The 24184-nt window shown below is 36.7% G+C and overlaps 2 protein-coding genes across 18 annotated transcripts in view; one reads left to right on the top strand and one right to left on the bottom strand.

Moving 5' to 3' along the window:
- Positions 1-24184, bottom strand: part of SPATA45 (spermatogenesis associated 45) — an 800921-nt gene that overhangs the window by 330716 nt on the left and 446021 nt on the right. The window lies entirely within an intron of this gene.
- The window catches only part of RPS6KC1 (ribosomal protein S6 kinase C1), a 212977-nt gene that overhangs the window by 119473 nt on the left and 69320 nt on the right, over positions 1-24184 (top strand). For 16 of the 17 annotated variants that reach the window (XR_007719871.1, XR_007719872.1, XM_050761602.1 and 13 more), the window contains one exon: positions 384-476. The exons of the other annotated variant lie outside the window; for it this stretch is intronic. Coding sequence is in view for 14 of the 16 variants with exons in the window: in XM_050761602.1 (XP_050617559.1) it covers positions 384-476 (93 nt within the window). In the remaining 2 variants the exon portion in view is untranslated. The remainder of the gene's footprint in view (positions 1-383; positions 477-24184) is intronic. 17 annotated transcript variants of the gene reach the window in all.

Raw genomic sequence — 24184 nt, 5'->3', positions numbered from 1 at the left:
TTGAGGTGTCTGGGGTAAATATAATACTGGGATTGATTGTTGGCCCAGTTATCCATTTGTTACAAAGTTTTATGATAGCTGTATGGTCTGAATTGAGTTATTGCTGTAGAAACTGTCAGCTCATTAATTTTTCTTTTAAAAAATTTTTTCAATGTTATGATTTATTTACTTGCAACTTTTTTCTTGCTTTTTCTTTTTGATTTTCTTTAGTTTTTATTTTTAAAAATTTTATATTACAGACAAACAGAAACTTCCTCCTTTCATCTTTCCATTCTCTGATTTATGATGAATTTACTTTCCTTTGGCCTGGCATTTGCTTCAGCAGGCAGCCTTCCTTCAAGTACCTCCCTGATTGATGTATAATCTTTGATATCTTCCATTAGCCTCCAGGATCACTAAGTTCAAGGCCCCCTTGGAACCTAAGGAGCCCTGCCGAGGAGCTGAAGGCCTTCAGAGTCCTTGGGGTGATTGACAAGGTAATTCTTCAGTGTCTCTTCAAGAGTTCAGTCATAAATCGACTGCATGCTGACATTCTGTCTTTGAAGCTTTGGATCTTAAGGATATGAAACAAAAGGAGAAAATGACTCAAATGCATCTGCACTTTAAAATAACAAAAGCAGAAGAGAAAAAGCTTTTATCTGAGCAATTCATGTAAGGTCATGCAAAATATATTTGAGCTAAAGGAGAAGGTGCATATTTGTTGGCATTCAGTTGAGTAAGGGATTTGGTTTTATAAAAGTGTTATAGCAGAGTAAAGATGTACTTTGTGTTTAATTACAATTGTGAGCCAGTAGTTGTTCAACATTAATTAATACAGTCATTTTAATGGTCAAAAAGAAAAGTGGAATCCCCTTATAACTACCATTTATTGAGCACCTACTATGTGTCAGACCCTATATTAGGAATTTTATATGAAGCAACTTAATCTTTCTTACAATTTTATTTGCATCTTGGTGGAAAAGTGATGTTTAGGGCAGATTAAATAACTTGGCCCAAAGTCACATAGCTAATTTAGGATGGTGCTGGGATTTGAATATTAATTTTTGTGACTCAAAAGCTGTGCTTTTTCTAGTACACTAACCCCTCACTTCACACACACGTGCATTTTAATTTTGGGGGTAAAAGTACTGGCCTCACAGAGATATCTGCCATTGTGTATGTGCAAATTTGGTGACATCTCACACCAAATGTTAACAGTACTGTTCCTATCAGATGATTTACAAGTGTAAATTAAAAGCCACGGACAACAAACTATGTTTTAAGTATATTTGCTCAACCACCGCTTTACCATTCAAAGTAAGTAAAATGCTTTATTTAATATTAAGGGATAGGTTAATTTAGATATTTTTTCACCATTAACCGTTTTTATGAAGCACCTTAATGTTCATTTTTAACTTACTATTCATTGAGTATTTGTAAAGTATGCATGTGAGTCCATGCTAAAATTGAACAATATGTAGTATTCTCTAGCAATTTAGACAGTAATAGTTTGAAGCATTCCCAAGGGTACATTAAGTTGGATATTATATAAAACTGTCAGTGTCTTAAGTTCTGGCAAGGATCATTTTTCTCAAATTCATGTTACTGAATTTTGAACTTAAAAAATTCTAAGCTGTAGGATTTTTCTTTTTTTAAGAGCCTGAAATATTTCCATAACCATGTTTTCTGTGGCTTTTCCAGTTTGGAAAACATTCAGTTTGAGAGTAGATGAAGACAATATAGTAATTGAGTAGTTTCTAGGTTCTCAGATTTCTTTGCAGGCAAGTATACCTTCTTGAGGAACAGTGTCTGCCCCCTCTCTTAGCTCTATTTCTTTGACAAAGTATGGCCTTTCATTGCTATACTATAAGTGTAAGTAAGTTACCTTGTAGTCCTAGTAATAGCTATTAGTCTCTCAGGTTTGTTTAAATAAGGGCTCTTGGCTGGGTGCTGTAGTTTACACCTGTAATCCCAGCACTTTGGGAGACCGAGGTGGGCAGATCACTTGAGCCCAGGAGTTTGAGACTATCTGGGCAACATGGTAAGACCCTGCCTCTACAGAAAAATAGAAAAAGTAGCTGGGTGTATAGTCCCAGCTACTCGGGAGGCTGAGGTGAAAGGATCCCCTGAGCCTGGGGACTTTGAGGCTGCCGTGAGCCGTGGTCATGCCACTGTACTCCAGCCTGGGTGACAGAGTGAAACTCTGTCTCTAAATAAATAAATAAATAAATAACCAATAAATATCAAGTCTTTAAAAAAAAAAAAAAGAAAAGAAAAAAGTCAGGCGTGGTGGCTCACGCCTGTAATCTCAGCACTCTGGGAGGCTGAGGCGGGTGGATCACTTGAGGCCAGAAGTTCGAGACCAGCCTGGGCAACATGGTGAAACCCTGTCTCTACCAAAAATACGAAAAATTAGCCGGGCATGGTGGCACACACTTGTAATCCCAGCTCCTTGGGAGGCTGAGGCAGGAGAATCACTTGAACCCGGGAGGCAGAGGTTACAGTGAGCTGAGATTGTGCCACTGTACTCCATCCTGGGTGACAGACTGAGACTCTGTCCCCCCCCCAAAAAGAAAGAAAGAAAGAGAGAGAGAGAGAGAGAGAGAGGGAGGGAGGGAGGGAGGGAGGGAGGGAGAGAGGGAGGAAGGAAGGAAGGAAGGAAGGAAAAGAAAGAAAGAAAGAAAGAAAATAGAAGGACTTTTGACAGTGGAAGAATTCCTAAGTTCTGCTGAGGAATAATTTGGTACCTTCTTTTCTTACTCTGTTTAGCTGGGAAAGGTATTTGGTGTTTAGAAGGTGACATTTAACTTTTTTTTTTTTTAATAATTAACAGAATCTCACTCTGTCGCCCAGGCTGGAATGCAGTGGCACAATCTTGGCTCACTGCAGCCTCCACCTCGTGGGTTCAAACGATGCTTCTGTCTCAGCCTCCTAAGTAGCTGGGATTTACAGGCGCACACCACCATGCCTGGCTAATATTTTCTTTTGTATTTTTAGTAGAGACAGGGTTGCACCATGTTGGCCAGGCTGGTTTCGAACTACTGACCTCAGATGATCCACTCGCCTCAGCCTCCCAAAGTGCGGGGATTACAGGTGTGAGCCATGGTGCCTGGCCTAATTTTTCTTAGTAGAGATAAGGGAATATGTATTTGGGGAATTAAGAAGCTTTGGGAATTAATAAGTCTTTAAAATTTGTAACATATTCCTGTAAAAACATAAGTAGGTATAGGCTGGGAGCTGTGGCTCATGCCTGTAATCCTAGCACTTTGGGAGGCTGAGGTAGGCAGATCACCTGAGGTCAGGAGTTTGAGACCAGCCTAGCCAATATGGGGAAACCCCATCTCTACTAAAAATATAAAAATTAGCTGGGCATGGTGGTGGGCTCCTGTAATCCCAGCTACTTGGGAGGCTGAGGCAGGAGAATTGTGTGAACCTGGGAGGTAGAGGTTGCAGTGAGCCGAGATTGCGCCACTGCACTCCAGCCTGGGCAACAGAGCCAGACCCTGTCTCAAAAAACAGAGAGAGAGAGAGAAAAAAAAAGCAGGCATATTTTTTGAAAGTTGAACTGTTTTTTTAAAGATAAGTTACTTTCCATTCTACTGAGGACTACCTAAAATTTGGGTTTTAGAAACGAAGTATAGAAAAGAAATGTTGAATAAATTCAAAAGGTTAGAAAATACCCCGGTTATATTGATCTAGTCCTACAGAACACAGTTTCTTTGATTCTGTTTCATTACAGTATTTGTTTTTTATGAGTTATTTTGAGTGTTATCTATTAACCTAGGAAAAATACGGTTCTGAATTGAACTGCGTTAGGATTAGTATTTCACAAACTTTTATGTAGAAAAAAAAAAGCAGATTTTTTATTAATATCTAGACTATAAGCTCTGTGAAAACAAGATTGTGTCTTTCTTGGTCACCACTATGTTCTCAGTACCTAGAATCACTTGGCACATAATGGGTGCTCAATAAATATTTGTTGAATAAAATAATCAAAACTTAATTAATTTTAAGTATATATAGAGTGACACCTACTGGTACAATATGAGACTGCTATCTGGTACCTTTGTATGAGGTGACAACTCAGGAAGTGTTTACCCAGAGGGATAGTAATTCCATAGCTGTATGTTGATCTAGTATTCAAAGAGAAGTAAATGACTTTCTGCTTTTGAATTGGGATTATAAAATCCCTCATTAAAATAGATACACAAAAATCATATATGAAGCAGGATGCCTGGTTTCTCTGTGAAAAAGGTAGTTAGGGAAGAGACTTGCATGTTATGTCCTCATAGGATATAAGTAGAACCAAATTAGTACAAATTCAGGAGAAACAAATTACTGCTCATGAGAAATGCCTTTTGAGAATTAGCATATTGACCAAAGGCATACTGGAGTCCTTTAGATCTTATGAGTTTCTTGTCATTTGAGACATTCAGGTAAAGGCTGAAAGATTGATTGTTGGGATGCTATATAATGAACTGGATGGAATTTTACATTAGATAACTTTTAAATATTTCTTTGATCCTGCAGGTTTATTTACACAGTCTTTGTGTAGCAATAGCAGGGGAGAGTAGAAATTAGTGGAAAAATATTATAAGTTTTTATAGACACAGGTGCAATTCTTTTTATTGTATGTGTGTGGTAAGAATATATGGGATGCGCTCATATTTGTATGTGTATAAAGATTGTTTATATATGATAATTTGTAATTGGGTTAGAAGAGTCTAGATTGGTAGTTTGACTGGTAGTAGAATGCTCAAGTGCTAAGAGAGTTTCCGAGAAAGGTCACTGTTGTATAACTTCTCTATAAAAAGTATAAAGGAGCCCATAGTTTAGTATACAGTAATGTACCAATGTTAGGTTCCTGGTTGTGATATTTAATTCGAACTATATAAGGTGTCACCACTGGGAGAAGCTGGGTGAAGGGTACACGAGACTCTTTGTACTGTTTTTGCAGCCTCCTGTGAGTTAAAAAAAGAAAAGCGTAAGGGGAACATTGATTACTTGAAACCCAGGGTATACTAAGATTTGATTCCCTCATGGCCAGTTAACTGTTCTGGTTTCTGTGTGGCCTGAACCATTCTGTGTGTACATGTGTGTATGGCATTCACAAGGAAGATCGGTGAGGATCGTGTATCTGGATTGCCAAAATTGCCACTGAAAAACTACTTAAATACGATGCTTTGCAAGTCATTGTTATAAGAGATGCCACACATTTTGTAAGTCTGTGACTATTTGCTAGGTCAGATGCCTTGGCATTTTGTAATCAAGATAGCTTCCCAACTTTATCTGATGCCTGCTAGGCAGAATTCTTAAGCTCACTTGCCATTGGAAAAATGTAGGCATTTCTATTTTGGAGCTAAAATATAATTGAGAAAATGTGCGGAAATTGCTCAAATTGAGTAGCTGTTTAAAGATTGGTACTTATTTTTTGAGGTACCTAAATAATATCTTCTCTGATAATATGTGGAAAAATCTTCTGTATTTGGAACACAGAAGCATCAATATTTGGGTATTTGCTCATTCAGGGAACACTGGATTGAAGTGGATTAAATCAAAAGGACATAGCACAACATTTTTTAAGTGCTAAAAGGAAAGAACTATCAACACAGAATCTATATCCTGTGAAAATGCCTTTCAAGAATTAAGGGAAAATAAAGGTATTCTCAGATGAAGAAATGCAAAGAGAATTTGTTGCTGATGAGCCTACCCTAAAAGAATAAAGTGCATTCTCTAAACAAAATGGAAACAATACATGCAAGAATCTTGTCACATTAGGAAGAAAGAAAGAACATTGGAAAGGGTCAAATATAAGTAAATACAATGGACTTCCTTTCTCTTTAGCTTTGGAAATTATCTTTTATGGTTGAAGCAAAAATTCTAACACTCTCTGATGTAGTTCTAAGTTTATGCAGAGAAAATATTTAAGGCAATTATAAATGTGGGAGAGTAAAGGGACATAAAGGAAGATAAGGTTTTTATGCTTAGCTTGAAATGGTAAAATGATGATACCTGTAGACTGCAATAGGTTATGTATATATAATATAACTAGAACAACCACTAAAAAGCTTTTTAAAGCATACACTAAAAAATGCTATATAGGCTGGGCGCAGTGGCTCACACCTGTAATTCCAGCACTTTGGGAAACCGGGGCGGGCAGATCACCTGAGGTCAGGAGTTTGAGACCAGCCTGGCCAACATGATAAAACCCTGTCTCTACTAAAAATACAAAAATTAACCATCATGGTGATGCACGACTGTAGTCCCAGCTACTCATGAGGCTGAGGCATGAGGATCACTTGAATCTGGGAAGCAAAGGTTACAGTGAGCTGAGATCATGCCACTGCACTCCAGCCTGGGCAACAGAGTGAGACTCCATCTCGAAACAAACAAACAAACAAACAAATAAACAATACTATAGATAAACCAAAATGGAATTCTAAAAAATGTTCAAATATCCCACAAAAATGCAGGAAAACACAAACAGAACAAACAGAACGCAAAAAATAACTGCAAACTTAATCCCTAACACATTATAAATATGCCAGTTAAAAAAACAGAGATTGATATTGGATTAAAGATATGACCCAACTTTATGGTATTTATAAGAAACTCACTTCAAACATAATATAATGATATATATATGTATATCATGGTGTATATATCATATATATTATTAATACAAGATAAAATATGCTTCATACTAAAGAAAATTACGAGAGACAGAGAAGACATTGGATAATGATAAAAGGGCAATCTACCAAGAAGACATAGCAATCCTACAAATGAGTGTACAGACATCAGAACTGCAATATGAAGCAAAGGCTGATAGAAAGTGAAAGGAGAAATAGGCAGTTATAGTTGGAGACTTGAACACTTTGTCTGAAAAACTGATAAAACAGAAAATTAGCAACAATACAGAAGAACTCCATAATACCATCAGCCAACAAAATGTAACTGACTTTTATAGAACACTGTACCCAAGAACAACAGACTACACATTCTTTTTCAGTGCCCATGGAACATATACCAAGACAGACCATTTCTAGGACTGAAAAACCTCAACAAATTTGAAATTATTGAAATCATACTGGGTGTGTTCTCTGACCATATCTGAATCAAATTATTAATCAGTAACATAACAGGAAACTCTCCAAATACCTAGAAACATAGTTATACTCCTAAGTAATTCATGGGCTAAAGAAGAAATCTCAAAGGGTATTAAAAAAAAACCCAAAACGTATAGTTGAATGAAAACAAAAGCAGAACATATCAGAATTTATGGGACACAGCTAAGCCAGTGTTCAGAGAGAAACTTATAGCACTAAATGATTATGTCAGAAAATGGGAAAAATCAGATCTAGGTTCCTAACTCAAAAGAACTAGAAAAAGAACAAAATCTAAAGCAAGCAGGAGGAATGAAATAAAGATAAACAGCAGGAATCATTGAAATTGAAAATAAAAACAAAAATTTTTGAAACATAAAGCTGGTTATTTTCAAAGATCGATAAAATTGACAAACCTCTAACAAGAGTGACAAAAAGAGAGAATACACCAATTATTGCTGTCAGGAATGAAACAGGTGTGGATCCTGCCTACATCAAAAGGATAACAAGGGAATACTACAAACAGCCCTACACACGTAAATTTGATAATTCAGATGGAATGAACCAATTCATAGAAAAATACAAACTACCACCCAAAATAAAATAGATAATTTGAATGGCTCTTTAACTATTAAGGGAACTAAACTTAAAATACCACTAAGATGAAATCTTGAGGCCCAAATAGTTTCACCAGAGAATTCTACCAAACTTTTAAAGAAGAGTCAATACCAGTTCTACACATATTCTTCCTGAAAATGGAAGAAAGGGAAACAGTTTCCAGTTCATTTTATGAGACCATTATTACTCTGATATCAAGACATTAGAAGAAAGAAAACTATAGACCAATATTCTCGTAAATGAAGATACAGAAATCTTCAACAAAATATTAGAAAATAGCAACAAAATCCAAAATGAATTCGATACCATGAATTTATTTAAATTCATTAATTTCATTAAATTCATATTACATTTATCTTTTCAAGAAAACCAACTTTTCATTTCATTGATCTTTTGTATTTTTTTGTCTCAATTTGATTTATTTCTGCTCTGATCTTTATTTTCTTCTACAAATTTGAGGTTTGGTTTGTTCTTACTTTCTAGATCCTTGAAGTACATTGTTAGATTATTTGAAATTTTTCTTTTTTTTAAAAAATGGGCATTTATTGTTGTAAACTTTTCTCTTAGTGCTGATTTTGCCATATCCCATAGATTTTGGTATGTTGTATTTCCATTTTCATTTGTTTCAAGAAGTTTTTACAATTTTCTCAATTTCTTCGTTGACCCATTGATCAGTCAGGAACATATTGTTTAATTGTTTAATTTCCATGTGTTTCTGTATTTCTGATGTTCCTGTTATTGATTTTGAGTTTTATCCCATTGTGGTCCAAAAAGATACTTGACATGATTTTTTAAAAAATGCGTTCATACTTATTTTATGGCCTTTTTGTGGTCTGTTCTATAGAACGTACCATGTGCTGATGAGAAGAATGTGTATTTTCTAACTGTTGAGTGAAATATTCTGAAAATGTCAGTAGGCCTATTAGATTTAGTGTGTAGTTTAACTCTGTGGTTTCTTTGTTGATTTACTCCTGGATGATCTGTCCATTACTGATAGTGGCAGTTAGAGTCTCCTATTATTGTATTGCAATTTGTCTTTTCTTTATTAGATCTACTATGTTTGTTTTATATACTTGGTTTTATAATCTTAGATTTGTAGTCTGTTTTATCTAAGTATAGCTACTCCTGTGCTTTTTTGTTTTCCAGTTGCATAGAATATCTTTTTCCACCCCTTCACTTTCAGTCTATGTGTCTTTATAGGTAGGGTAGGTTTCTTGAAGACAGCATATAGTTGGGTCTTATTTCTTTATTCAGCCACTCTATGCCTTTTAATTAGAGAATTAAGGCCTGGCACAGTGGCTTATGCCTGTAATCCCAGCACTTTGGGAGGCCAAGGTGGGCCTTGAGATCAGCCTGGCCAACATGGTGAAACCCCATCTCTACTAAAAAATACAGAATGTAGCCAGGCATGGTGGCACATGCCTGTAATCCCAGCTACTTGGGAGGCCAAGACAGGAGAATCACTTGAACCCAGGAGGCAGAAGTTGCAGTGAGCCGAGATTGTACTGTTGCACGCCATCCAGCCTGGGTGACAGAGCAAGACTCTGTCTGGAAAAAAAAAAAGAGAATTAAGATTGTTTAAATTCAGTATTGTCATTATTATTGATAAGTTAGGACTTACTTTACTTTTAACAATCCTTTTTTTTTTTTTTTTTGCTTCTGGTTGTTTTGACACTCCTGTCTTTCTTTTTTTCTTCCTTTGTGGTTCTGTCTGTCTTTGTGGGTAAGTACTTTTTTCTGGTAGTATGTTCTAATTTGTTGCTTTTTATTTTTAGTGGGTTCTTACAAGTTTTGTTCTGTGGTTAGCAGTTACCATGAGGCTTACAAAAAATACTTTATAGATATAACAAGAGACAGTTCATCTTAGGTCACAAATAATAAGAATAGAAGCAAAGGCAAAAAAAAAAAACTACACAAAAATAATCTGCAATTTAACATCATCACCCCCACATTTTGACTTTTACTTGTCTCACTTTAAATTTTCTATGTTACCTGTTCTTAACAGGTTGCTGTAGCTATTATTATTTTTGATAAGTTTGTCTTTTGGGCCTCATACTGGAGTTAGGAGTGGATTTTGCATCACTGTCACAGTAGTATAGGATTCTGGGTTTATTTATATACTTAATTTCACCAGTTTAAAAAAAATTTTTTTCCCCTTCAAATTGAAGAACTCCCGTTAGCATTTCTTATAATGTAGATCTGATAGTGGTGAATTCTTTCAGCTTTAGGTTGTCTGAGAAATAGTTTCTGTCTCCTTCATATCTGAAGTATAATTTTGCTAAATACAGTATTCTCGGATGGCAGTTTTGTTTTGTTTTGTTTTGTTTTTTTTGGTTTTTTAAGCACTTTGAAAATGTTGTTTCACTCTATTTGTGTGTCCATTGAGAAGTCTTGACAGACAATGTGGAGGTCTTTTATATGTTATTTGCTTCTTTTCTCATGCTGTTTTTAGAATCCTCTCTTTGCCCTTGACCTTTGAGAATTTGGTTATTACATGCCTTGAGGTAGTCTTATTTGGGTTGAACCTATTTTGTGTTTTGAAATTTTTTTGTATCTGGATATGTATATCTTTTGGAAAAATTTCTGTTATTTTTTTGAGTAAGCATTCTAGCCCTTGGTGTTGCTCAGCTCCCTCTTGAACACTAATAATTCTTAGCTTTGGTCTTTTGAGGTAATTTTTTATATCTTATAGGCAGCTTCTTTCTTTTCCACTCTTCTTTTTTCTCCTCTGATCATGTATTTTCAGATAACCAGTCTTTGAGTTTGCCAATTCTTTCCTCTGCTTCATTCATCTTCTTTGAGAGCCGCCAGGAAGTTCTTCAGTTCAGCAAATGTGTTTCTCAGTTCCAAGACTTCTGTTTGATTTTTTGTTTTTGAGACAACGTCTCACCATATTGCCTAGGCTTGACTGCAGTGGCACAATCATGGGTCATTTCATCCTCTGTTGCCTAGGATCAAGTGATTCTCCCATTTCAACCTCCTGAGTAACTGGTACCACAGGCTTGTGCCACCATGCCTGGCTAATTTTCGTTTGTAGATATGGTGGTCTTCCTGTGTTTCCCAGACTGGTCTTGAACTCCTGGGTTCAAACAGTTCTACTGCCTTGGTTTCCCAAAGTGCTGAGATTATACCATGCCTAGCCTCTGATTTTAAAAGATTATTTCAATATCTTTTTAAAAAATTTTCCCCTTTTTTTTTTTTTTTGAGACAGGATCTCACTCTGTCACCCAGGCTGGGGTGCAGTGGTGTGATCTTGGCTCACTGCCGCCTCCACCTCCCAGGTTAAAGTGATTCTCATGCCTTAGCCTCCCGAGTGGCTGAGACTACAGACATGCGCCACCATGCCTGGATAATTTTTGGCATTTTTAGTAGAGATGGGGCTTCATCATGTTGGCCTGGCTGGTCTTGAACTCCTGACCTCAAGTGATCCACTTGCCTCGGCCTCCCAAAGTGTTGGGATTATAGACAGGCATGAGCCACTGTGCCTGGCCTAATTTTTTTTTTTTAATTTCTTTGATAAATTTTTGAGTTGCTTTTCTATGTTATCTTGGAGGTCACTGACTTTCCTTATAACTACAATTTTGAATTTGCGGTTAGAGAACTCACAAATTGCTTTCTTGTTAGGATCAGTTGCTGGATTTTTGTTTTGTCCTTTTGGGGAGGTCATGGTTCTCTGTTTGCTGTTGTTTCTTGTGGGTGTATTTTATGTCTTTGCATTGAAGGATAGTTATTTATAGATATTTATGGAATAGTTATTTATTCTAGTTTTTTTTTTTTTTTTCTGTCCGTCTTGTTTTGGTTTCTCTTGGATATATTTGCTTAGTGAATCTTTGCATCTAGCTCACTGCCTCTTTTTAGCTCTAGGAGGTACCTTAAGCTTGGGTTGACCTCGGCTCTGGTAAATGATCGGAGTGATGCCTGCTCTGAAGGTGAGAGGTCCCAAAGGAATTAGGCTGGCGGTGTGTTAAGGCTAGCTAGAGCTTTGTGCCTAGGAGTCCAGCGGAATATACCTCTTCTGCTGAGCAGCCACTCAGATTGGGCACCTCTGTTTGCTTAAGAGCAGAGCAGACTTTCCAGGGTTGGGGATGATAGTCCCACCTCCCATCTTTGTCTCTACCTGTTCTCAGGAATATTTCTCCCTTTAGGCAGTCACGATGCTTCCCATGGATTAAGGTGGGGACAGGTCTCTTGCTTGGGAACCCAAGATGTTGGGGAACCTAGCTGACCACCTCAGTCTTACCTTTTCCAATATAGAAATATGAGTTGGGTGGGGGCGGGGGCGAGATTTTCTGCTTGATGCCAGGCAGAATGGAGGGGGAAGGGTGTCACAGATGTGGAGGTCTGATTCCCTAGCATCTGTTCAGAGTTGTTTTTTGTTTGTTTGTTTGTTTGCTTTTTTCTTACTTCTCTGTGGCCCCAGGAATTATCTCATTCTCATATTTGAGTTCCAGGTAAAAATCTTGGCACTTGTATATTTGTTTGTTTGTTTCTTTGTTTGTTTTTCTATTGGAGAAGGAGGAGTGAAAACAGCTTGTACTTATATTTCTGTGTATAAACAATGCACACATAAATCTGGAATAAAAATACAATACAGTTTATAATAATATTGAATTAGTAGGTGTAAATATAACAAGACATACAGAACTTTTATGCTGTAAATTTCATAGCATTGATGAAAGAAATCAGAAGTCTGAATAATTGGAGAAATATATTCATTAGCAGACTTACCATAGATGTAAATTCTTTCCAAATTGATACACAGTTTTAAGCACCGTTTCTGTCAAAATTTCAGCAAGATTTTTTAAAAAATGTAAATATAGACCCAATTATTCTAAAACCTATTTAGGAAGTTGTAGGAACTATAATAGCTAAAATAGTTTTCAAAAAAGAGTAAGGTGGGAGAGTCACTCTGTTTGATTTCATGACTTTACAGTAATCCAGATTGTGTGGTGTTGGTATAGAGACACACACATAGAGAATAGTATACAAAATGTAGAAATAGTCCCACAAATATGGCTAATTGATATTTGACATAGGTTGAAAGCAGTGTAATGTAGGAAGGTTAATATTTCCAATAAATATTGCTATAGTAATTGGGTATTCTCTAGCAATAAAAGTGTACCTTGGCCAGGCATGATGACTTACGTCTGAACTCCCAGCACTGTGAGAGGCCAAGGTGGGTGGATCATTTGAGGTCAGGAGTTCAAGACCAGCCTAGCCAACATGGTGAAGCCATGTCTCTACTAAAAATATAAAAATTAGCCAGGCATGGTGGTAGGCACTTGTAATCCCAGCTACTCAGGAGGCTGAGGCAGGAGAATCGCTTGAACTCAGGAGGCAGAGGTTGCAGTGACAGTGCATTCCAGCCTGGGTGGCAGAGTGAGCCTTTGTCTCAAAAAAAAAAAAAAAAAAAAAAAAAAAAAAAAAACACTAGTGTATGTTGACATATCCTCACACATCTTTAATTTTTTTTGTTTTTAATTTTTGTGGGTACATAGTAGGTGTATGAATTTATGGGTTATATGAGATATTTTGATACAGGGATGCAATGTGTAATAATCACATCAAGGGAGATGGGTATCCATCCCCTCAAGCATTTATTCTTTATGTTACAAATAATACAGTTATATTCTTTTAGTTATTTAAAAATCTACAATTAAGTTGTTATTGACTATAGTCATTCTGTTGTTTTAGCAAATTCTAGGTATTACTCATTCTGTTTTTTGTACCCATTGACCCTTCCCACTTCCCCTTCCCAACCCTACACTATCCTTTCCAGCCTCTGGTAACCATCCTTCTACTGTCTATCTCCATGAGTTCAATTATTTTAATTTTTAACTCCCATAAATAAGTGAGTACATGCAAAGTTTGTCTTTTTGTGCCTGACTTATTTCACTTAATGTAATTTGACCTCAGCTTCCATCCATGTTGTTGCAAATGACTGAATCCCATTATTTTTTATGCCTGAATAGTACTTTGTTTTGTATATATACCACATTTTAAAAATCCGTTCATCTGTTGATGGACACTTAGGTTGCTTCAAATCTTGGCTGTTGTGAATAGTGCTGCAATAAACATAGGAGTGCAAGTATTTCTTTGATTTATTGATTTCCTTCCTTTTGGGTATATACCTAGGAGTGGGATTGCTGCATGGTAAGGTAGCTCTATTTTTAGGTTTTTGTGGAGCCTCCAAACTGTTCTCCATGGTGGTTGTACTAATTTAGATTTCCACCAAGAGTATGAGGGCTCCCTTTTGTCCACATCCTTGCCAGCATTTTTTATTGCTTGACTTTTGGATAAAGGCCATTTTAACTGGGGTGAGATGATGTCTAATTATAGTTTTGATTTGCATTTCTCTGATCAATAATGTTGAACAGCTTTTCATATGCCTATTTGCCATTTGTATGTCTTCTTTTTAGAAATGTGTATTCACATCCTTTGTCCATTTTAAAAATTAGATTATTAGAGTTTTTTCCTTTAGAGATGTTTGAGCTCCTTATATATTCTGGTTATTCATCCCCTATGAGATGGGTAGTTTGCAAATATTTTCTCTCATTCTGTGGATTGTCTCTTCTTCACTTTTTTTATTGTTTTCTTTGCTGTGCAAAAGCTTTTTGCTTGATATGATCCTGTTTGTCCATTTTTGCTTTGATTGCTTGCACTCGTAGCGTATTACTCAAGAAATTTTTGCCCATACCAATGTCCTGGAGAGTCTCACCAGTGTTTTCTTTTAGTTTCATAGCTTGAGGAATTAAAGTCTTTAATAATCAATTTTGATTTGATTTTTGTATATGGTGAGAGATAGGGAGTCAGTTTCGCTCTTTTGCATATGGATATTCGGTTTTCCCAGCATCATGTATTGAAGAGATTGTCCTTTCCCCAGTGTATTTTCTTGGCACCTTTGTCAAAAATGAGTTCACTGTAGATGTATGACTTTGTGTTCTCTATTTTGTCCCATGATCTTTGTGTCTGTGTTTATGCTAGTACCATGCCATTTTGGTTACTATAGCTCTTCAGTATAATTTAAAGTAATGTAATGTGATTCTTCCAGTTTTGTTATTTTTGCTTAGGATTGCATTGGCTATTCTGGGTCTTTGTGGTTTCATATAAATTTTAGGATTGCCTTTTCTATTTCTGTGAGGAATGCCATTAGTATTTTGATAAAGATTGCGTTAAATCTGTAGATTCCTTTAGTTAATATGGTCATTTTAACAATATTGATTCTTTTAATTCATGAACATGGAATATCTTTCCCTTTTTTTGTGTGTCTTCAATTTTCTTGCATCAGTGTTTTATAGTTTTCATTGTAGAGATCTTTCACCTTTTTGGTTAATTCCTAGGTATTTAATTTTATTTGTAGCTATTTTAAATGGGATTACTTTCTTGATTTCTTTTTCAGATTGTTTGCTGTTGGCATATAGAAACGCTACTAATTTTTGTGTGTTGATTTTGTATCCTGCAATTTTACTGAATTTGTTTATGAGTTGTAATAGTTTTTTAGGGGAGTCTTTAGATTTTTTCAAATGTAAAATCATATCCTCTGTAAACAAGGATAATTTGACTTCTTCCTTTTCAATTTTGATGCCCTTTATTTCTTTCTCTTGTCTGATTGCTCTAGCAAAGACTTCCGGTACTGTATTGAATAATAGTGGTGAAAATGGGCATCATTGTTATATTCTAAATCTTAGAGGAAAGGCTTTCAGTTTTTCCCCCATGCAGTGTGAAACTAGATATGGGCCTATCATATATGGTTTTTATCACGTTGAGGTAAGTTTCTTCTTCTTTTTTTTGAGATGGAGTCTCGCTCTGTCGCCTAGGCTAGAGTGCAGTGGCATGATCTCGGCTCACTACAACCTCCGCCTCCCAGGTTTGAGTGATTCTCCTGCCTCAGCCTCCCAAGTAGCTGGGACTATAGGCATGTCACCATGCCTGGCTTATTTTTGTATTTTTAGTAGAGACAGGGTTTCCCCATGTTGGCCGGGCTGGTCTCGAACTCCTGACCTTAGGTTATCCACCCGATTCGGCCTCCCAAAGTGCTGGGATTACAAGTGTGAGCCACTGTATCTAGTTGAGGTACGTTTCTTCTATCCCCAGTTTTGTGAGGATTTTTATCATGAAGGGATGTTGAATTTTGTAAAATGCATTTTCAGCATCAGTTGAAATGATAAGAGTTTTGTCTTTCATTCTGTTGGTATGATGTATGACATTAATTTATTTGCATATGTTGAATCATCCTTGCTTCCCTGTGATAAATCCCACTTGGTCATGATGAATGATATTTTTAATGTGTTGAATTTGCTTTGGTAGTATTTTGTTGAGGATTTTTCCATCAGTATTCATTAGACATGTTGTTCTATGATTTCTTTTTTTGATTATCTTTGGTTTTCATATCGGGGTAAAACTAGCCTCATAGACTGAGTTTGGAAGTATTCCCACCTCTGTTTTTCAGAGTAGTTTCAGTAGGACTGGTGTTCTTTAATTGTTTGGGATAATTCAGCAGTGAAGCCTTTGGGACCTGGGCTTCTCTTTGCTGGGACACTTTTCATTATACTTTTGATCTCATTACTTGTTATTGATCTCTTCAGGTTTTGGATTTCTTTATGGTTCAGTCTTGGTAGGTTTTATGTCTCTAGGAACTTATCCATTTCTACTAGATTTTTCAATTTATTGGCACATAGTTGTTGTTAGTAGCCACTAATGATCCTTTGAATATCTGTGGTGTCATTTGTAATGTCTTCTTTGCATCTCTAATTTTATTTCTTTGGGTCATCTCTCTTTTTTTTTTTTTTTTTGGCTGGCTGAGGTTTGTCAATTTTGTTTACCTTTTCAGAACACCAACTTTTTGTTTTGTTGATCTCTTGTATTATTTTTCTCATTTCAAGTTTATTTCTGCTCTAATCTGTATTGTTTCTTTTCTTCTAATTATGGGTTTGGTTTGCTCTTTTCTGGTTAAGATGTATCATTAGGTGGTTTATTTTACATTTTTCTTTTAATTTTGATGTAGACACTTCCAGGTGTAAACTTCCTCAGTACTGCATTTGCTGTATCCCATAGATTTTGGGATGTTATATTTCCATTATCATTTGTTTCAAGAAATTTTTCAGTTTTTTCCTAAGTTTCTTTGTGGATCCATTGGTCATTCAGAAGCATATTTCTTAATTTCCGTGTATTTCTGTAGTTTCCAGAAATTTCTCTTCTTACTGATTTCTAGTTTCATTCCATTGTCAGAAAAGATGCTTCATATTATTCCAGTTTTTTTTTTAACTGTTTTAAGACTTGTTTTGTGACCTACCATATGGTCTGTTCTTGAAAACGATCCATGTGCTGAGGCAAAGAATATATTTTCTATGGCCATTGGAAGAGTGTTCTGTAAATACCTGTTAGGTTCATTTGGTCTATAACACAGATTAAATTTTGTTTTTTGATTTTCTGTTTTCTTTTTTTTTTGAGTCAGAGACTCGCTCTGTTGCCCAGCCAGCAGTACAGTGGCACGATCTTGGCTGACTGCAACCTCTGCCTCCCGGGTTCAAGCAATTCTCTTGCCTCAGTCTCATGAGTAGCTGGGATTACAGGCACATGCTACCTTGCCTGGCTAATGATTTTGTATTTTTAGTAGAGATGAGTTTTTACCACATTGGTCAGGCTGGCCTTGAACTCCTGAACTCAAGTGATCTGCCTGCCTTGGCCTCCCAAAGCACTGGGCTTACAGGCGTGAGCCACCATGCCTGGCCTCTTTGTTGACTTTCTGTCTGAAATATTTGTCTGATGTTGAAAGTGGGGTATTGAAGTCTATATATTTTTTTTAGTTTTTATTTTTATTTTTTCTGATGGAGTCTCGCTACATCGCCCAGCCTGGAGTGAGTTGTCAAGATCTCGGCTTACTGCAGCTTCCACGCTCAAATGCTACTCCCACCTCAGCCTCCTGAGTAGCTGGGAGTATAGGTGCGCACCACCATGCCTAGCTAGATTTTGTATTTTTTGTAGACATGGGATTTTGCCATGTTGCCTAGGCTAGTCTCAAATTCCTGGATTCAAGCAATCTGCCCATCTCAGCCTCCAAATGTGCTGGGATTGCAGGAGTGAACCACCATGCCCAGCCTACAGCTATTATTGTTTTGGGGTCTATTTCTTCAGCTCTAATAATATTTGCTTTATATATCTGGGTGCTCCAGTGCTGGGTGCATATATATTTACAATTGTTATATCCTCTTGCTGAATTGACCCCTTTATCATTATATAATTACCTTTGTGTCTTCTTATAGTTTTATCTTGAAATCTATTTTATCTGATGTAAATATAGCTAATTGTGCTCTGCATGGTGTCCATTGGTATGGAGTATCTTTTTCCAGCTCTTTATTTTCTGCCTGTGTGTCTTTATAGTGAAGTAGGTTTCTTGTAGGCAAAGGATCATTGGGTCTTTTAAAATCCATTCAGCCACTCTGTATCTTCTCATTGGAGAGTTTAGTCTGTTTACATTCAGTATTATTATTGATAGTTTAGGACATACTTCTGCCATTTTGTTTTCTGGTGATTTTGTGGTCTTTCCTTTTTTCCTTTCTTCCTGTATTCCTGTTAGTGAACATGATTTTTCTCTGGTGGTTTGATTTAATTTCTTGCTTCTTATTTTTTGTGTATCTATTATATGTTTTTTGATTTGAAGTTACCATGAGGCTTGCAAGTACTGCCTTATAACCCAGGGGTCCCCAACCCCTGGGCCACAGACAGGTGTTACTCCATCGCCTGTTAGGAGGAACCGGGCCTTACAGTAGGAGGTGAACTGCAGGCAAGGGAGCATTTATCACCTGAGCTCTGCCTCCTGTCAGATCAGTGGTAGCATTAGATTCTCGTAGGAGTGCAAACCCTATTGTGAACTGTGAATATGAGGAATCTAGGTTGCATGCTGTTTATGAGACTCTAATGCCTGATAATCTGAGGTAGAACAGTTTCATCTCAAAACCATGCCCTAAATGTGCCCCCTGCCCCCAAGAGAAATTGTCTGAGGTGGAACAGTTTCATCCCAAAACCATCACCCCCTCTAGTCTGTGGAAAAGTTGTCTTCCATGAAACTGGTCCCTGGTGCCAAAAAGGTTGGTGACTGCTGATTTATATAACATTCTTAAAATGACAAAATTATGGAAATGGAGAAGAAATCTATGGATGCCAGTGTTTAGAGATGGTGGAGGAGAGAAGGGTGTGTGTGTGTTGGAGGGTGATTTTCAAGGGTTAGCAGCAGGGAGAGGTTTGTGGTGATGTAACACTTGTTTTTTAATTTTCTAGTTTTTTTTGTTTTTGTTCCTTTTGGAGAAAAGGCAAACACATTTATTTAACAAGAGAATCACAGAGTGATTGTCCTGATGGAACACTTCTGGGTCTTGATTGTGCTTGTGGTTATGAGAATGTATACATTTGATAAGATGCCATAGAACTATTAATATGTACACACATAATTTTCTGTTTGTCAGTTTTCTGCCTGTAATAGTATACTGTAGATACATACGATGTAGCCCTTAGGGAAAACTTAATGGAAGGTACATGGGAATTTTCTGTACAATCTTTGCAACTTTCTAGTGACTCTACAATTATTTCTGAAATAAAAAGTTTTAAAAATTTGCAGTGTGTTTATTGGTCTGTCTTTTAAAATTATTTCAATGGTTTTTGGAGAACAGGTCGTGTTTGGTTACATGAATAAGTTCTTCAGTGGTGATTTCTGAGATTTTGGTGCATCTATCACCCAAGCGCTGTATACTGTACCCATTGTATAGTCTTTTATCCCTCACTGCCCTTCCAACCCTTCTCCCGAGTCCTCAGAGGTCATTATATCATACTTACACCTTTGCGTCTTCGTAGCTTACCTCCTACTTATGAGTGAGAACATATGATGTTTGGTTTTCTATTCCTGAGTTACTTCACTTAGAATAATGGTCTCCAACTCCATCCAGGTTGCTGTGAGTGCGATTATTTTATTCTTTTTATGGCTGAGTAGTATTCCATGGCGCTCGCGTGTGTGTGTGTGTGTGTGTGTGTGTATATGTGTGTGTGTGTGTGTGTGTGTGTATACACCATATTTTCTTTATCCACTTGTTGGTAATGGGCATGTAGGCTGGTTTCACATTTTTGCAATTGCAAATTGTGCTGCTATAAACGTGTGTGCAAGTGTCTTTTTCATCTAATGACTTCTTTTCCTTTGGGTAGATACCCAGTACTTGGGTTGCTGGATCAAATGTTAGTTCTACTTTTAGTTCTTTAAAGAATCTCCATACTGTTTCCCATAGTGGTTATACTAGTTTATGTTTCCACTAGCAGTGTACAAGTGTTCCCTTTTCACCACATCCACACCAAAAATTATTATTTTTTGATTGTTTAATTATGGTTATTCTTTCAGGAGTAAGGTGGTATTGCATTGTGGTTTTGATTTGCATTTCCCTGATAATTTGTGATGTTGACCATTTTTTCATATGTTTGTTGGCCATTTGAATATCTTCTTTTGAGAATTGTCTATTCATATCCTTAGCCCACTGTTTGATGGGATTATTTGTTTTTTTCTTGCTGATTTGTTTGACTTCCTTGTAGATTCTCCATATTAGTCCTTTGTGGGTTACGTAGTTTGCAAATATTTTTTCCCCCTCTGTCGATTGTCTGTTTACTCTCCTGATTATTTCTTTTGCTGTGCAGAAATGTTTAGTTTAACTACATCCCATCTATTTATCTTTGTTTTTATTACATTTGCTTTTGGGTACTTGGTCATGAAGCCTTTGCCTAAGCTAATGTCTAGAAGAGTTTTTCTGATATTATCTTCTAGAATTTGTATGGTTTTGGATCTTAGATTTAAGTCTTTGATGCATCTTGAGTTGACTTTTGTGTAAGGTGAGAGATAAGGATCTGGTTTCATCCTTCTACAAGTGGTTTGTCAATTATCCCAGCACCATTTGTTGACTAGGGTGTCCTTTACCCACTTTATGTTTTTGTTTGCTTTGTTGAAGAGCTGTTGGCTGCAAATATTTGGCTTTATTTCTAGGTTCCATTGGTCTACATGCCTTTTTTTTTTTTTTTGAGACGGAATTTTGCTCTCATTGCCTGGGCTGGAGTGCAATGGCGTGATCTTGGCTCACCGCAGCCTCCACCTCCTGGGTTCAAGCAATTCTTCTGCCTCAGCCTCCTGAGTAGCTGGGATTATGGGCATGTGCCACCATGCCTGGCTAATTTTTGTATTTTTAGTAGAGACAGGATTTTTCCATGTTGGTCAGACTGGTCTCGAACTCTTGACCTCAGGCGATCCACCCGCCTCGGCCTCCCAAAGTGTTGGGATTACAAGCGTGAGCCACCGTGCCTGGCCTCTACATGCCTGTTTTTATACCAGTATTATCCTGTTTTGGTAACTACAGCCTTGTAGTACAGTTTGAAGTTGGGTAATGTGATGCCTCCAGATTTATTTTCTTTGCTTAGTCTTGCTTTGGCTATGTGAGCTCTTTTTTGGTTCCATATGAATTTTAGGACTCTTTTTTCTAGTTCGGTTAAGGATGATGATGGCATTTTGATGGGAATTGCACTGAATTTATAGATTGCTTTTGGCAATATGGTCATATTCACAATATTCATTCTACTCATCCATCAGGATAGGATGTGTTTCCATTTGTTTGTGTCATCTATGATTTCTTTCAGCAGTGTTTTGTAGTTTTCCTTGTAGAGATCTTTCACGTCCTTGATTAGGTATATTCGTGTGTGTGTGTGTGTGTGTGTATGTATGTATGTATGTATTTTTTGCATTTGTTGTAAAAGGGGTTGAGTTCTTGATTTGATTCTCAGATTGGTTACTGTTGGTGTATAGCAGTGCTGCTGATTTGTGTACATTGATTTTGTATCCCAAAACTTTATTGAATTCATTTATCAGATCTAGGAGCTTTTTGGATGAGTCTTTAGGATTTTCTAGGTATATGATCTGTCTGTTTTGTCTGCTATTGGAGTAGTTACTCCTGCTTACTTTTGGCTTTAATTTGCATGGAATATCTTTTTCCATCCCTTTTCCTTAAATTTATGTGAGTCCTTATGTATTAGGTGAGTGTCTTGAGAACAACAGATACTTGGTGGATTTTTATTCATTCTGCCATTCTGTATCTTTTACATGGAACATTTAGGTCATTTACATTCAATGTTAGTATTGAGATATGAGGTATTGTTCTATTCCTAATGCTAGTTGTTGCCTGAAAACTATGGCCTTTTTTTTCATTGTGTTATTGTTTTATAGGCCCTGTGAGATTTATGCTTTAAGAAGGTTATATTTTGGTGTATTTCAATGTTTTGTTTTAAGATTTAGAACTCCTTCTAGCATTTCTTGTAGTGCTGGCTTGTTAGGGCACGCTCTCTCAATATTTGTTTGTCTGAAAAATACTTTATCTCTCCTTCATTTATGAAGCTTAGTTTTGCTGGATACAGAATTGTTGGCTGATAATTATTTTGTTCAACAAGGCTAAAGCTAGGACCCCAATTCCTTCTGGCTAATAGAATTTCTGCTGAGCTGCTTTTAATCTGATAGGTTTTCTTTTATAGGTTACTTGATGCTTTTGCCTCACAGCTCTTAATATTGTTTCCTTTGTCTTGACTTTAGATAACCTGATTACTATGTGCCTAGGTGATGATCTTTTGCAATGAATTTCCCAGGTGTTCTTTGAGCTTCTTGTATTTAGATGGCCAGATCTCTAGCAAGCCTGGGGAAGTTTTCCTGGATTATTCCCTAAAATACGTTTTCCAAACTTTTAGGTTTCTCATCTTCCTCAGGAATGCCAGAGAGTAGTAAGAGGGAGGAAGGAAGAAAAGATACAAAATGTCAAAACTCAAACGGGAAGAATAGACTACTGAGTAAGTGTATGTCTTTTCAAGAAACTGAATCAATAATTAATAACCTTCCAAAGTAGAAAGCACCAGGACCAGATGGTTTTACTGTTGAGTTTTACCAAACATTTACAGAATAAATTGTATCAGTTCTCTACAATCTCTTCTAGAAGACAGAAGTAGAAGGAATACTTCCAACTCATTCTATGAGGCCAGCATTATTCTATTACCAATTTTAAAATTTACCCAAATAAAATTAAAACTTCAGTTCCCTCAACATACATCCACCCAAGACTGAACCAGGAAGAAGTTGAATCTGTGAACAGACCAGTAACAGGTTCTGAAATTGAGGCCGTAATAATTAGCCTACTCTACCTCCCTACCAAAAAAAGTCCAGGACCAGACAGATTCACAGCTAAATTCTACAGATGTACAAAGAAGAGCTGGTACCATTCCCACTGAAACTATCCCAAAAAAATTGAGGAGGAGGGACTCCTTTGTAACTCATTTTATGAGGTCAGCATCACCCTTATACCAAAACCTGACAGAGATACAACGAAAAAGGAAAACTTCAGGCCATTATTTTTGATGAATATCAATGCAAATTCCTCAACAAAATACTGGCAAACCGAATCCAGCACCACATTAAAAAGCTTATCCACCACGATCAAGTAGGCTTTATCCCTGGAATATAAGGTTAGTTCAACATATGCAAATGAATAAACATGATTGATTCATCACATAAATGGAACTAAAGGACAAAAACCACATGGTTATCTCAATACATGCAGAAAATGCTTTTGATAAAATCCAACATTTCCTCATGCTAAAAACTCTCAATAAACTAGGTATTGAAGGAAGCACCTCAAAATAATAAGAGCCATCCATGATAAACTCACAGCCAACCTTGTACTGAATGGGCAATAGCTGGAAGCATTCCCTTGAAAACTGGCACAAGACAAGGATGCCTTCCCTTGCCATTCTTATTCAACATAGTATTGGAAGTCTTGACCAGGGTAATCAGGCAAGAGAGAGAAATAAAGGGCATTCAGATAGGAAGACAGAAAGTCAAACTATCCCTGTTTGTACAGTGCTATATCCAAAAAACCCCATAGTCTCAGCCCAAAAGCTTCTAAGCCAATAAACAACTTCAGCAAAGTCGCAGGATACAAAATCAATGTGCAAAAATCACTAGCATTCCTATACACCAAGAACAGTCAAGCCATGAGCCAAATCCAGAATGTAATCCCATTCATAATTCCCACAAAAAGAATAAAATACCGAGGGATAAAGCTAACTAGGGAGGTGAAAGATCTCTACAAGGAGAACTGTAAACCACTGCTCAAATAAATCACAGATGATGCAAACAAATGGGAAAACATTCCATGCTCATGGATAGGAAGAATCAATATTGTTAAAATGGCATACTGCCCAAAGCACTTTATAGATAATGCTATTTCTGTTAAACTACCATTGAGATTCTTCACAGAACTAGAAAAAGCTACTTTAAAATTCATATGAAACTAAAAAGGAGCTTGAATAGCTAAGGCAATGCTAAGCAAAAAGAACAAAGCTGTAGACATCATGCTACATGACTTCAAACTATACTACAAGGCTACAATAACCAAAACAGCATGATACTGGAACAAAAACAG

The sequence above is a fragment of the Macaca thibetana genome, chromosome 1, assembly GCF_024542745.1.
Source record: "Macaca thibetana thibetana isolate TM-01 chromosome 1, ASM2454274v1, whole genome shotgun sequence".
In the NCBI taxonomy this organism is placed as follows: Eukaryota; Metazoa; Chordata; class Mammalia; order Primates; family Cercopithecidae; genus Macaca; species Macaca thibetana.
The sequence above is the reverse complement of the archived record's forward strand: the minus strand, read 5'-3'. Positions and strand labels throughout refer to the sequence as shown.